The 13,384-nt window shown below is 48.8% G+C and overlaps 1 protein-coding gene across 1 annotated transcript in view; it reads right to left on the reverse strand.

Moving 5' to 3' along the window:
• The window catches only part of spel1 (DNA mismatch repair protein spel1), an 82,309-nt gene that overhangs the window by 55,679 nt on the left and 13,246 nt on the right, over nucleotides 1-13,384 (reverse strand). Inside the window, exons 7-11 of the mRNA XM_089572229.1 lie at nucleotides 11,467-11,553; nucleotides 10,367-10,487; nucleotides 7,573-7,659; nucleotides 918-976; nucleotides 675-795 (exon numbers count right to left, since the gene is read on the reverse strand). Coding sequence (XP_089428355.1) covers nucleotides 675-795; nucleotides 918-976; nucleotides 7,573-7,659; nucleotides 10,367-10,487; nucleotides 11,467-11,553 — 475 coding nt within the window. The remainder of the gene's footprint in view (nucleotides 1-674; nucleotides 796-917; nucleotides 977-7,572; nucleotides 7,660-10,366; nucleotides 10,488-11,466; nucleotides 11,554-13,384) is intronic.

Here is a 13,384-nt window from a genome sequence, read left to right on the forward strand (position 1 = left end):
CTGGCTAACGGGAGCGCGCTTTCTCGAGGTGAAGCTTTCTTGCTGGTGGGAAAGGCAGGGAGGGCGCCTTTTTACTCGCATGTGCTCGGCGTAGAGATCTGACATGTGCACGCTGCATGTGCCACACACAGTTACAGATAACAGATGCACGACAGAAGCAGAGTCTGTTTTCCGGGGCAACGGCTGCCGAGCAGAGGGAGAGAGGGGACACGCGGGAATGGGTGGGAGCTTCTGACTATCCCACCACTAGGACTTTCCCCACCCCCACACATAGCGGCATCGTACGAGCCGCAGCAGAGATGGTGGCAGCTGCTGCTGCTGCTGTCGCATTACCAATGAGATCGTGAATTGTTTCTCCATGTTTACGACTTAGAGTAATGGAAGTTTACTGTGAAAGTGTGCCAGGTCATCTCACCTCCATTCATCTTTCATTTTGGCTTCCGTTCTGCACTGTCACTTCGAGGCTTGCGAAAAACTGTGGACTTGACTTCATTCCATTATATCCAGGTTTATCTGTATTATGAGTAATATTTTCTCAGAAGAAACTATTCATTTCAACTGGCAACTACATTCAGCTGTGGAGGGAGATGACATGTTTTAGCTCTGCAACCTTAGCAGCATTTCCAAGAAATTTTCTCTCAGACTTTAAAAATGCAGAAAGCAACGTGGCTTACCATCTCCGTCAGCTGGCAGCACACCCAGAGCCTTGATGGCAGCTGTGTTGAGGCGCACAAACTGGTCAAAGTCGAACGTGCACAGCCGAAGACATCCCAGGTGCTCGGGGCTTGACGTCAGCTGCACCGGAGTTGCAACCAAAACAATGCACTCTGCAATGCCCTTACCATTACCTTACTAACGGCAAGCTGCACGTATATTCTTCCAAAACAATGCAAGCAAAAGAAAACAGGAGTCCTCACATTGAGAAATTTGATGACTGCTGCAAGGGCATCCATGGCAACCTTCAGGTCCAGCTCAGCTGCAAGGGAAGCGAGAAACGACAACTCATCAATACCAGTGCCTGAAACGGCACTTTGGGAAGACAGCCAGAGGGAGAGAACACCTGCTGCTGCTGCCAATACCGCTAAGCAGAGGCGACATCAACCATAAAAAAATGTAAACAGAGTTAACATTATACAGAGAATCATTTCATAAGACAGTAATAAGGGAGTGTTTGCTCAATGGAATCTACCCAAAGCAGCCATATGGCTATAAAGCCATACAAGACAGTGTGTCTAGATTGTAAACCAGCTGTTGACTTTGTTTTTGCTTAGATGCGACTGAAAACAAATAAAGACCGGCTAAAGTAGGCTACAGTTTAGTTAAAACATTCAGCAAGAGCCATGACGTCCCTCAATTTTCCCCACTTCTTCTCTCTCTTGACTTTGCTTTGGTGCCTCAATGCCCTACAAACTGACAAAATCGTAGCACTTAATGCTCAATTCTACACTGGAAACACCCACTCCAGGCCAATGGTGGCGAAACGTAGAAGCAATTCTTGGCAGCCGAAGTGAGGTGCCAAGCAAATTGAGCACTGCCTTTCTAATTAATTGGGCATCCAGTATTACACTTAATTCCTTGAAAGAATGGAAAATACATTGTGTCTGAGTACTGTAAGCTTTTCCACTTAGGAAACAAATTGAAAAGAATACCACAAGCAAATGAAAACAAATCAGAACAACATTTTCCATTTTGAAGAGAGCACTGCTGTTCAAACTGCCGACACCAAGAGAACAGTGGTGGTGGTGGCGGTGGGGGGGGGATTAAAAAATAAAAGGTCAACAGAGACCATGGGCAAGAATGTGGAAAGAAAAGAACAGGAGATGGAGAGCGGGGTGGGACTGGGGAGAGGGGTAGGTGGGGACAGGGTTAAAGGTGCACTGAAGAGGATTCTGAACTCGTCTTTTTGCCGCGGGAACTCGATCTACACGTTCCGAGCATTCTTAGAAACTGCAACTTATTGCCCTGTATGGCCGATTTCCCTAATTAAATCGAATTAACGTGCGGCTCCCGCCCTTTTTTTTTTAATTCTGCCTCGTACGATGGGCGGAGTCGACCAACGCGTGAAGTTCCTTTCAGCCAGCTCCGTGGAGGCTTTGCTTTGGCTTTATTTTGTTTTTTAGGTTTCCGTGAATAAATAGTTTCATTCGCAGATAATATAGCCGCAAAATAAGCCCGCAGAAATAAAAATACGCGCAGACTATTTGCTACTACGGACTACTACGTATTACTCCGCCGATGGCAGAGCGGCAAGCCGCCACGGGACTGGGTGAAAGGCACTCCACGCGTTGGTCGACTCCGCCCACCGTACGAGGCAGAATTAAAAAAAAAGGGCGGGAGCCGGCCGTTAATTCGATTTAATTAGAGAAATCGGCCATACAGGGCAATAAGTCGCAGTTTCTAAGAATGCTAGGAACGTGTAGATCGAGTTCCCGCGGCAAAAAGACAAGTTCAGATTCCTCTTCAGTGCACCTTTAAGCTTTTCAAAGCCAACTCTGAACGGATTGCACGCTGGCATCTGGGAGCCCTGCTGTGGTCCCTCCCTTCACTCACACCTGCCCTGTCACTTGCAAGTGTAAGCAGAGATCCGGTACCATCAAATTGCACGGCTACAAGCTGCCCTCACCAGGCAACAGTGGTACGCAAGCTTCTGCTGCCCGTGTGAAAAGAACAGTTGAGACTGGTGGCACCCAACCTTGGCTCGGGGCGAGTGAAATGAGATTTCATCCGATCTTTCTATATTGAATTCTGCAAGTTGAATAACTTTCGTTTGCATGCTCTCACTGCTACAATTTCTTTTTTTTTTTGCATTAGTGTGTAGAAACCACGAGGAATCTTAGGGGAGACATAGCTTTCAAATCCCAAAAAATGGTCAAAACATCGGTTTTTGAAAATCATTGTATCTGCTTTGTATGCCTAGTTTTCTATGCTCTCCCAACAAACTTTCATTTCTGAAATCACGAAGAACTGTAAGAAATTGTTTCGTGAAATACAAAGGCACTGCATTCAGGGAAATGCTAAGAAAATCGTCGTTTTTCTCCACTCCAGTTATGCAACTAGCTGCTCACCTTATGCAGCATATTTCTTCCCGACTGTTTTGTCTATTCTGTACCCTCCATTCGTTTTGTTGCATTCACAGAACTCCCCTCTATGCGATGACAATTTTGCTTTTTTATTTTGATGAATTATAGATTTTTTGTCTGACATCTTGCTTAGTTTAGACAGGTCTGTGCCAACTGCTTTGTAAACGATTACAAAATCAAAAGCATGTCACAGAGAAAAAATCCAAAAATGTCAGCACATGTAGCATGCATTCAGAAATGCATAACCATATATAGTAGGGGTGTGCGAATATTCGATAATTTCGAATATTCGATCGAATAGCACGGTATTCGATATTCGCTTCGAACCGAATTCTCGGTATTCGAAATTTCGAAGTATTCGCCTCGCGCGAATAGTGTTTCTGGGGCGCTTGCCCGCTTGCTTTATGTGGTTTCAGTTCCGAGTATTGCCGCATAGATGGCTTATTTTTATCGCGCTTTCAACGCTCGGGGGGTCAGTCAATACACGAATCACAACCAGGTCGGGGTGCGAACCCAGCTACAAACGAAATAAAGGTGAGGGCGATGCTCTCTTGCGGAAGATCCTGTGTTCTGGCCGTCTCCGAGCCTCTGCACTAAGGCTGCCATAAGCCGCGTCGCTGCCACCGTGTCGAGGCAGACGCAAAGAAGGAAGAGCACAGCCATCAGTCGGCTAAGCTTCAAAACAAGAAACCTCAGTTTACTGTTGTTGTTGCGACTGAGCGAAGGATGAAAAGGAAAGTGTACGGGCCTGCCGACTGGCTCTAGCCCAGCCACCACCGCTGTCACATGCAGATAGAGGAGAGTTCAAAGATAAGAGGAAAGAAAGAAAAACGAAAAAAGACGCGCGTCACACAACGCAACAACCGCGTCCGCCGCGGCGGTCGCTGGCTGGAAGATCAGATAAGCACCGAAGCCGCGCCCGCTCCACCGCCTCTCGATTTTTTTTCCCGTTAGAGTTGCGGAAAAGATTACCAGATAGGACAGATGCGAAGATAAACACGCAGCCCTACCGCGCTATCGCTTCACCCAATCAGGTGACGAATCATGCGTACACCGTTCTCGGCAGCTTTCAAGCAAGCAATCATATTACCGGCGGAGGCGCGAAAAATTCAGCGGCAGCGCGGGGACTCGATGTCGCCGAAGTGTATACTTACGTCAATGGGAAGGGTGCCTTTAGCGTGTGATAACGCTAAGCTTATTGTGCACCCGTGGAGGATTACTGCCGTTAACACTCGGCATCTGCGACTGGCGTCTTTTCTTGCTATTCTGACTGCTTGCGCGTTGATGGGAACGGAACGCCACCGTAATCAGGGCATTGAGCCATCTTCGGTGGTGTGCCGAACTCCGTCGCCGCAACTCGGGCACTCCCATACGTTGGAGGCTGAGAGCATTCTTGATGGAGCGCGATGCTGAGTGCTGCTCGGAAGTACTACCGGGGACAATTTTGCCAGGACGCGCGAGCGGTGCGAATGACGTTTCGCTTGCGCCGCGAGTTTTGTACAGCCGTTTCTATTCTTGCTCGAGGGAATGCAAGTCTGGGAATGTAAAAGTTGTTCTTCCAGTATAAATTGCCAGTAAAAATTGTTCTTCACTCTAGGTTTTAAAATTTTGAAGTGTGGTTTTAAATAAAACCTCAGTGCAGTGTGTAATGGCATCGTGTGTTGGGAAAATAAATGGTTTTGGAAATGCCTACTGTCACTCAGCCTCTTTTTAGTGCCAGAAGTACTATTCGAACTATTCGCTTCGAAATTATTCGAAGAAAATTGCTATTCGCTTCGAATTCGCTTCGAATCAAAAAACCACTATTCGCACACCCCTAATATATAGCATCGATAACATAGATAGAATGAGTCTTCTCTCACATTTCAAGGCGAAAGCCTTTATAGCGCCCGGCGTCGCTATAAAGCGCCGGCGCTGAGATCGGCGTTACAGCGCGCGCTAGAGGAAAATAAAGACGGACAGCGCGTGCTCGTGGCGCACGCCCGGCACGGGCAGTCCGGAACTAGAAGCCTGCCACGCTGGTCGTCTCTGTCGGGTGCTCCGCTGCGACCCCGCTAATACCTCAACAGTGGTGACCTGGCGAACCGTGCCTTCTATCTCAGCGGCGTTCCAGCATGGCGTACTGGCAGCACCCAAGTTTCGACCCGCCGCTCCCGGCGTTCCGGCCTGCAGGCGTCGGCGGGTGGTTCGCTCAACTGGAGGCTGCGATGTACCTGAACGGCATCACCATCCAGCCGTTCAAACACGAAGTACTTTGCGACATCCTCCCGCCCGACCTCCTGCGTCGGCTCACCTACTCTGCTTTCGGCGGCCGGCCATACGATGAGCTGCGTGCGGCCGTCTTGGTGTACTTCGGCGCCTACTACGTTCCGCCGCCGCTCTACGACGCAGCGGACCCGTTTTCGCCGCCGCCAGCCTCTGGCCGTGCACCGGCCTCGCTCGCGCCCACGCAGCCTTCATCAGAACCCGGCCCGCCTCAGCAGCCCCTCGCCGCATCGCCGCCACTCCCGTCCAGCGTCTCCAGCCCGGCTCTCTCTCTCGACGCCACACCAGGTGGGATCCGCACGAGCTCCGCCTCGCGCCCTGGTCCCACTACTATCCTACCCGCGTCTCTGGCCCTGCCTCCTTGCGCTTCAGTGGCGTTGTCACCAGAGCCTCCTGCAGCCAAGGACGACTCTGCGGCCGCAGCCGTGCCGAGGTTTCCGGCATCTCCCTCTACCTCGTCAGTACCGCCAACAGCTCTGCAGGCCTCTGCGGTGAGTTTGCCGCCACCGCAGCATATGCCACATACCAGCCCCACTACCCCGGCGGCCACACCGCCTGCCCAAGACGCCGCACCCCAAGCTCTGAGTAGTGCAGCAACTGTCCAACCACCAGCTGTGCCTGTTGCTGCCAGCCAGCCATCTGATGTCGCAGTCTCAGCTGCACGGCCTGTCACTGCAACAACCTTTTTGCAGCCACCTACAGCCGACCACGCTCACACGCGCATCATCCCTGTGCCAACGGCATGGTCGAGCGGTTCCATCGCCAGCTCAAGGCTGCCCTTACTGCGCGCCTGGATCGCGAGCACTGGGTAGACCACCTCCCTATGGTGCTCCTAGGCCTACGCGCCGTCCTGCGTCGTGACCTTGGCTGTTCGGCGGCCGAACTCGTCTTCGGTACCTCCCTGCGGCTTCCCGGAGACTTGTTCGTACCTTCGGCTCCCTCGTCCCAACCCCTGCAATACCTTCACCGCCTACACGACTGTCTCCAGCACCTGCGCCCAGTGCCGCCTCGCTCAACTGCCCATCAAGTCTTTGTGCACCCGGACCTTGCTTCCTCGACGCACGTTTTTCTCAGGCGAGACGCTGTAAAGGCGCCTCTTACCCCTTCATACGATGGCCCGTACCGCGTCCTCATCCGGACGACAAAGTCAGCGACAATCCTGCTCGATGGTCGTCAAGAGGTCGTCTCCCTCGACCGACTCAAACCAGCGTACCTCGAGACACCTCCCCAGGAGCTCCCCTCAGATATTGCCGGCCCACCTGCAGACCTGCTAGCCGCTGTGGCTAATCCATCTCTGCCCCGTCGGCGCGTACATTTCGCCGTTCCGTCTAGGTGGGGGGCCCTATAGCGCCCGGCGTCGCTATAAAGCGCCGGCGCTGAGATCGGCGTTACAGCGCGCGCTAGAGGAAAATAAAGACGGACAGCGCGTGCTCGTGGCGCACGCCCGGCACGGGCAGTCCGGAACTAGAAGCCTGCCACGCTGGTCGTCTCTGTCGGGTGCTCCGCTGCGACCCCGCTAATACCTCAACACCTTTAATGCCTCATCGTTGTTGACAGAAGGTTGTCAGCAGAGGTGTCACGCTTTTCGGTTGGTCGAAATGGTTATGGCATCAGAGTGCGTGGATTCTAAGCAATGTGGTCACCCACGGATGCCTAACGCCCCTTTCTGGAGCACACGACAAATAATATAATAGTTGTCCGCTCTGACAGGGGGCGTAAGGCGTCCGTGGGTGACCACATTACATACCTCACAACTGCGAACAGAGCAATGGATACAACCGAACTCATCGAAGCAGAGAGAGAGTCATGCTAAGGAAGCAGTCAAAGTGTGCAGTCAAATAAAGCACTAGTACAGCACAGACAGTCTCGCAGTCAACGTCAAACAGTTCGCCAGGAAGGGCTTTCACCTTGCAGCACTTTAGAGAGCCAAAGCGCCCCCTGAATTTTTTTGTCTACTCTGCAGGTGTTTCACAAAGCGTGAGAGAGAAAAAATACTAATTTAGTATAAAGAGAACTTCTCTAGATATGATGTTGAAAATTTTGTGCAATTAAGTTTCACAGCATTACTAATGTGTAGAAAAATATCAATCAAAATCCATCAAAATATAAGAAAGTTGGGGTTGAAAGCCACGTGCCCCCTTAAACACTTCCCAGATGAGCATGTTTTTGGTCATTTCGTAGAGGCTGCACTGATCCCACCGAGCAAGAGGAGGATGACCATGCTCACCCAGCATGGACGCCTGACCCTGCGGCAGCTGCGATGGCTGTAGCAGGCAGCTCAGGTCCTGGGCGATTTCCTTCGAGTTGAAGTCGCCTGCATGGGACAAGGGCAGTTTCTTGGCCCACGATTGCAGTGGAAAACGGCACCATGCCAAGGTAAACGTAAGACACGCAAGTCACAGTTCGCTTTACCAGCCCACAGGACAGACCAATGACAGAAGCCCAAGCCAAAGTGCTGTGCCTTTACAGCTGTGAGCACTGTGGCAGTGTTGCAGGTGGGATGAACACCAAAAATGAGCAGAGGAGAATGCACAACACTGCACACAACGAAAGAATAAACAGTCGGAAGTAGCTGAAGTAGCTCACAAGTCAAGAGCAGATTTATAGGCAGTGCTTGGACAAGGCAGTTGTAGGGGGGGGGGGGGGGGGGGGACCTCCCTCACTTACTATGTGCCCCTTCAACAAGTTGCTGCCTGCCATTAAGACTATTCCTGCTAACAAATATTTTAAAGCGCACAAATATTTTTAAAGGGATCACCATGACAATCTTGAGTAGGTCAGTGGGTTCTCTTGCCAGGACTAACAAGCCACGACACTTTTCAATGCTGGTTCACTGCCAGCAATCACTCTCTCACAGGTTTATCAGGGATATGAGAACAAGATGTGAGATATTCTGGAGCCTTCTTTACATGCCAGGCTTAGAATACACTTGAAACCTTCTGAAAGTAAAAAACTGGCCAAACTGTTTGAGAGGACAAATTAAACTACCATTGATTCCAAGTTGAGAATTTTTCACAAGCTCCATCAGAGGGCAAGGTGCAAAGTCTGAATCTCTCTGAGCTCAAAGTAAAATGACTTCCTTTAAAAACAGTTGCTGCTGTTTTGAATGTGTCTATGACTGAAATATTAAACTACGCGACGCTCAAGTAATGAATCCTGACCGATTTTTCTGAGCGCAAACACATCTCCATCAGTGTGGTGCAGACAGAAAAACAGTTAGTACACACCTTTGTGTGCACTGAATGTCATCTACTTTGCAGCACGAACACGAGAGCTGAGCAGCTTGCCCTAAAGATTGCGAAGTGCTGCCTTTATTGCAGAAAAACTTTGTTCACTTGAACCCCGTTAAGATCCTAGTTAATTTGAACTGTCAACACAGTCCTGGACAATGTGCACGCAGGCCTATGGCTTCAGGCGGTCTTTAATCCAGTGCCTGTGGGCCAACACTGGTTAAATTGTACAGGCTCTCAAAGAAGGCCTGTGTCGAGGTATGACTGGCATGGCAAGCGATCGTTCAAATGCGTACCCCTCCTCAAGCCAGATATGCATGGTGTATTGTTTCCCATGCAACCCTAACGTGTCCACAATGGCAAATGCCACAACTATTGCAGGGCTCCCCGTCACACGGCCAAAAATAGTTCAGCTTCCACAATGTTGGCTACATCAGCTGGTCGTCCAAGGCCTGTTGAGCACCGTTTCAAATGCTGACTGGCACATTACTGGTCTTTTGCCATTTCTGTTTGGAAGGTATGTTCCCTTTGCAGCACTCAGGCACATTTCCATCACCTTTGCCCGCATGATTTCTCCATTCTTCCAGCACACCAACAGTGCGTGCTCGTTGCGTGCAGTGCACTGTTCATGCAGTGAAACCTCCTCACATGTGATGACACTGCTGTGAGCAGGCTCCCCTGCTACCACATGGCAATGCAAAAGTAACCACCGAGGCCCTTACTGTTTCAAAGCAATTTTGTTTCGGCATTTCTGACAGTGTGCACATAGTAATGGATTTGACGGAACTGACAAAAAAAAAAAAAAAATCGCTGCTGCACAGTTTTCACCTCCAAAACAAACGCCCAGTGACCAGCTTCTCACCAAACAAATTTACTACGATGTGAACAGTTTCTGCCAGTTTTTTCGGGGGCCATTAAATAACTTGGAATTGGAATAACTGAGATTTCTTTTTTTTTCAGCTCACTGCCATGTTAATTAACGAGGTTTTACTGTTATCGTTTTCAATGAGAAAACTGCAGGTGAAAGATGGCTCTTCTCAAGTATCCCACCACGTCTATCCAATGACAGAGAGTGGCGCTGCCTCCCCCACTCCCACAGTTGATGGACGCCATTTTTTTTTTATTTAGTACAGCACTGCTCCTTGCATGCACTTTCTCTCTCTCACAAGGACAAACTCCCATTTTTACCACACCTATCTACCCCCATTCCACAGAATCCAGTAATGCAAGCTTTCCTTGACGTTCAACCACACGTGCTTAGGGCCGTTTGCTGCAAGATGTGATCTGTTCAAATTTTCATTTTTCCCTCAAGCCATAGAAGTGTGAAATAACCTGCCCTGCCAATATATGAATGATTTGTCTCTTGATGATTTTGTTGCTGGTGTTGAATCTTTGTTTGAAAAAAAAGTGAATGTTGTAATTTTGTTGTTAACCAATTATTTTTCATCACGAGTCATTTATTGTTTGAATCCACAGCTCTGCACTCTTCTGAGGACGTGATTTAAGAGCCCTGTATTTCTTGTTTTAATGCTTCGGAACACCACGCCTGTTCTTTATTACATTGTTCCACTCCTGTCAGAGCCAGAGAAAGGCTCACAGTATTGTGAAATAAATAAATAAAAAATAAAAAGTTTTACATATAGTACACGCCTAGCAGATTTCACTGAAGCAACCAGGGTGCAAAAGTGGGTTCACCAAGACTTCTTGCACTTGAGGTCAGCACCAGCATTGAAAGCTGGTGAGCTACAATGAAGTGCGGCTGATGGGCGAGAGGCCGAAACGTTGCCCCACCTGGCTTGGCCTCAGTGACCAGCGCCCCCGAGCGCTCCAGGAGGGCCTTCAGTTCAGGGCAGCGGCGAGCGTCAGTGGCAGACAGGAGGCACTCCTGGGGACTCAGCTGTGCCAGCACAGCCTGCACGTTCGACAAACCCCAGCCGCTCAACCACAATCCCACAGAACGAGGTGGCCACAGCAGGCAACGATGAAGGGGCAGTACACTGCAACATGCAGGTTACTTGATGCCATCCCTAACACAAAGTGCAAAGCATTTCCCTTCGAGCGAAGAAAATACATTTATTTCGGTTCCTCGTTCTCTAAGGTACGCAAAGATTTCTTGTATTGTAACAGCAAGGGCTAAGCCTTAGTTCTTTTTATACTGTGATGCCACATTCCTGATAACAACGCACATTCTCCTTTTGCTGTTCATAATTTCACCTTTGCATAAAACAGCTAAGGTTATTTTAAAAGTTGTTAATTTAACCTCAATGAAGAGTTTGGCTTGTCTGGAAAAATATACTACCCTCTCATAAGTGTCAACACATGTATCTTGTCAATAAAAGAACGGGATGAGTTGCCCTCCAGTATCGCTACTATAACCCAGTTTTCCTTATTTCAGTCCGAATTGCTAACTTATCAGGAATCCCAGCGCATTCAGTAACCAGATTTGCTTTTTACATCACTTACTTGCACACCAGTACGTTCTCTATCTTTGTTCTTTGAGCATTTTTTGAAAGTTTTTATGTTGTTATGTCCTTTCTCAACTTGCCGTATTAACCACCTCAAGTGGTTTTTTGTCTTTGAAAATTGTGCTCTGATTTGTCCCCCCCCCCCCATGTATTTGAATAAACAAAAAAATAAATAAATAAATTTCTTTTCACTCAAGGAATTCCTAACAAAGTCACGAGACTGCCCTGGCAATGTGACAGCAGAATCGACTAAGTGGTGGTTTAGGTTCCACCGTGCAGATACTACGTATCAAGGCAGATACCACAAGCTGCAGATGAAAGAATTAAGCATGCGAAAGCCACACCCTGAGTGAGCCGTCCAACTGAGCTAGACCAATGCCTATTCATGCATTTGCATGCCCACAAAATACAGGTGCATTGACTCACGCTGAGGTTTGAGAAGTGCTCATCGTTGACAAACTCGGCCACTGTCAGCTGCTGCAAAACTGAGTCTCCGTAGGCAACACCCAAGGTCTGTGCCGCACAATGGGAGAGAACGCACATGCCACATCAACAATGGTCATCCTCAGAAAGCCGTGTTACATACTGCTACGAAAATTTAAGAATCAACAGTGCTATTCATGACAAGAATTCTCACCTGCATACAAAAACGCATGCTCTAGAAACAGCAGAATTTCATTAATTCAAACTCAGCCAGACAACCACGAAAAATATTCAAATTCAGTGGGTTTTCAAGTTATTCAAAATGAAAGTGAAAGGACAAAAGCAAGTGAAAAATATTCAACCATGGCCAAGATTGTAGAGCCACCACTACTACTGCAATCAATCAAAAAGAATTACCGTATTTACTCGCATAATAGGCGCACTCGCATAATAGGCGCACCCCTAGTTTGGTCGCGAAAAGTCAGATTTTTTTATTTCCGCGCATAATAGGCGCACCCCGAACTTGGCACTGTGATCAATACTGTATTTACACGATTGCAAGCCGACACCTCGCCGCCCCCCACCCCCAATCTTTATTTTAACAAAGTTTTTGCTGAACTGACTACTGGTCCACACTAGTGCTGCTGCCGCCGCAGCTGCTGCGGACCCACAGCACGTACAACAACATCGCATAGAACAGCCGCACTCAGTTTTCAGGGATGCTCACTTTAAACGTCTGTTTGGAAAGTTTCATCTCCAGCCGGAAACGTTCCCGTCTTAGGCCCGCGAAAACCTCGGCGCCTGGAGTCACGTACGAAAATTTAGGCACGCCACAGACGCAACTGCCGCACTTCTCGGCCACGTCGAGTTTCCGACCTGCCACACGCTTGCCGTGTTCGAGAGCAAACTCCCAGCCGTGTAGCTATTAAGGTGCTTGCCCATCGAGCTAAAACAGCAACGCTCGGCGGCAAAGCCACAAACCACGATGAACTACGCGCTACCGCAGATCCCGGCACTTGATAGCAAAAAAAAAAAAAAAACCTGGAGCTGGTGATGCTGATGGCGATATAGATAGTGAACGCTCGCGGCGGAAGAAAACATTGATGATGATGATAAGCTTGACCTTGGGCACCCTTCGTGGGCGGCGTCTGGAAGCTCCTTTGCGCGCAGCCGGAGCTGATCACGGAGGCCTCGACGCGTGCATTTCAAAGGCTATTCCCGCGTGGGTCGTGGAAAGTTTCGGTGCGGCCCTTACGTTTTTTTTTAAAATATTTTCTTCGGGAAAACGGGGTGCGGCCCGTACATGAGTGCGTTTATGCGGTGTGTTCAATTTTGCGAGTCGAAAAATTTCCGGAAATTTTACCCCGCGTAATAGGCGCACCCCGAACTTTGAGCCGGATTTTCTGGAAAAAAAGTGCGCCTATTATGCGAGTAAATACGGTAGATAGTTTAGAAAAAGTTTAGATAGTTGTTAGAGATGACCACAGAAGCTTTCGGAATATAGACACCACAAAAGAGCTGAATTCCGTACTGCCAGGAGGCATGGCCAAGTACTGTGGATGCATTACTATGCAGGTAAATGCAAAGCACGCCTTTCAGTTTGTGGATGCATGCTAGTGCAGACAGGAAATTAGGTTTTTTCACTGTTTTAGTGTTCTGAAGACTTCTGTGAGCATTGGTACAAATGCACGTATGAATTGATAGAGCATGAAAATGATGACTGAGACCCAGCATTTCCCAGGGAACCAGAGGTCCTAACAATGATGGACAGCATAAGAAAACATTCCTCTTTCTGTTGCCATTTCCACACAGAATAAATTCCAACACCCAAGATTAACTACAGCAGAATCACAGGCAAACCCATAGTGGTTCTTATCCCTGCCAGTAGCTGGATTTCCAGTACAGCTGGTTTCAAAATCTG

This window comes from Amblyomma mixtum, chromosome 2 (genome assembly GCF_055824585.1).
Source record: "Amblyomma mixtum isolate Tamu chromosome 2, ASM5582458v1, whole genome shotgun sequence".
Taxonomy (NCBI): domain Eukaryota; kingdom Metazoa; phylum Arthropoda; class Arachnida; order Ixodida; family Ixodidae; genus Amblyomma; species Amblyomma mixtum.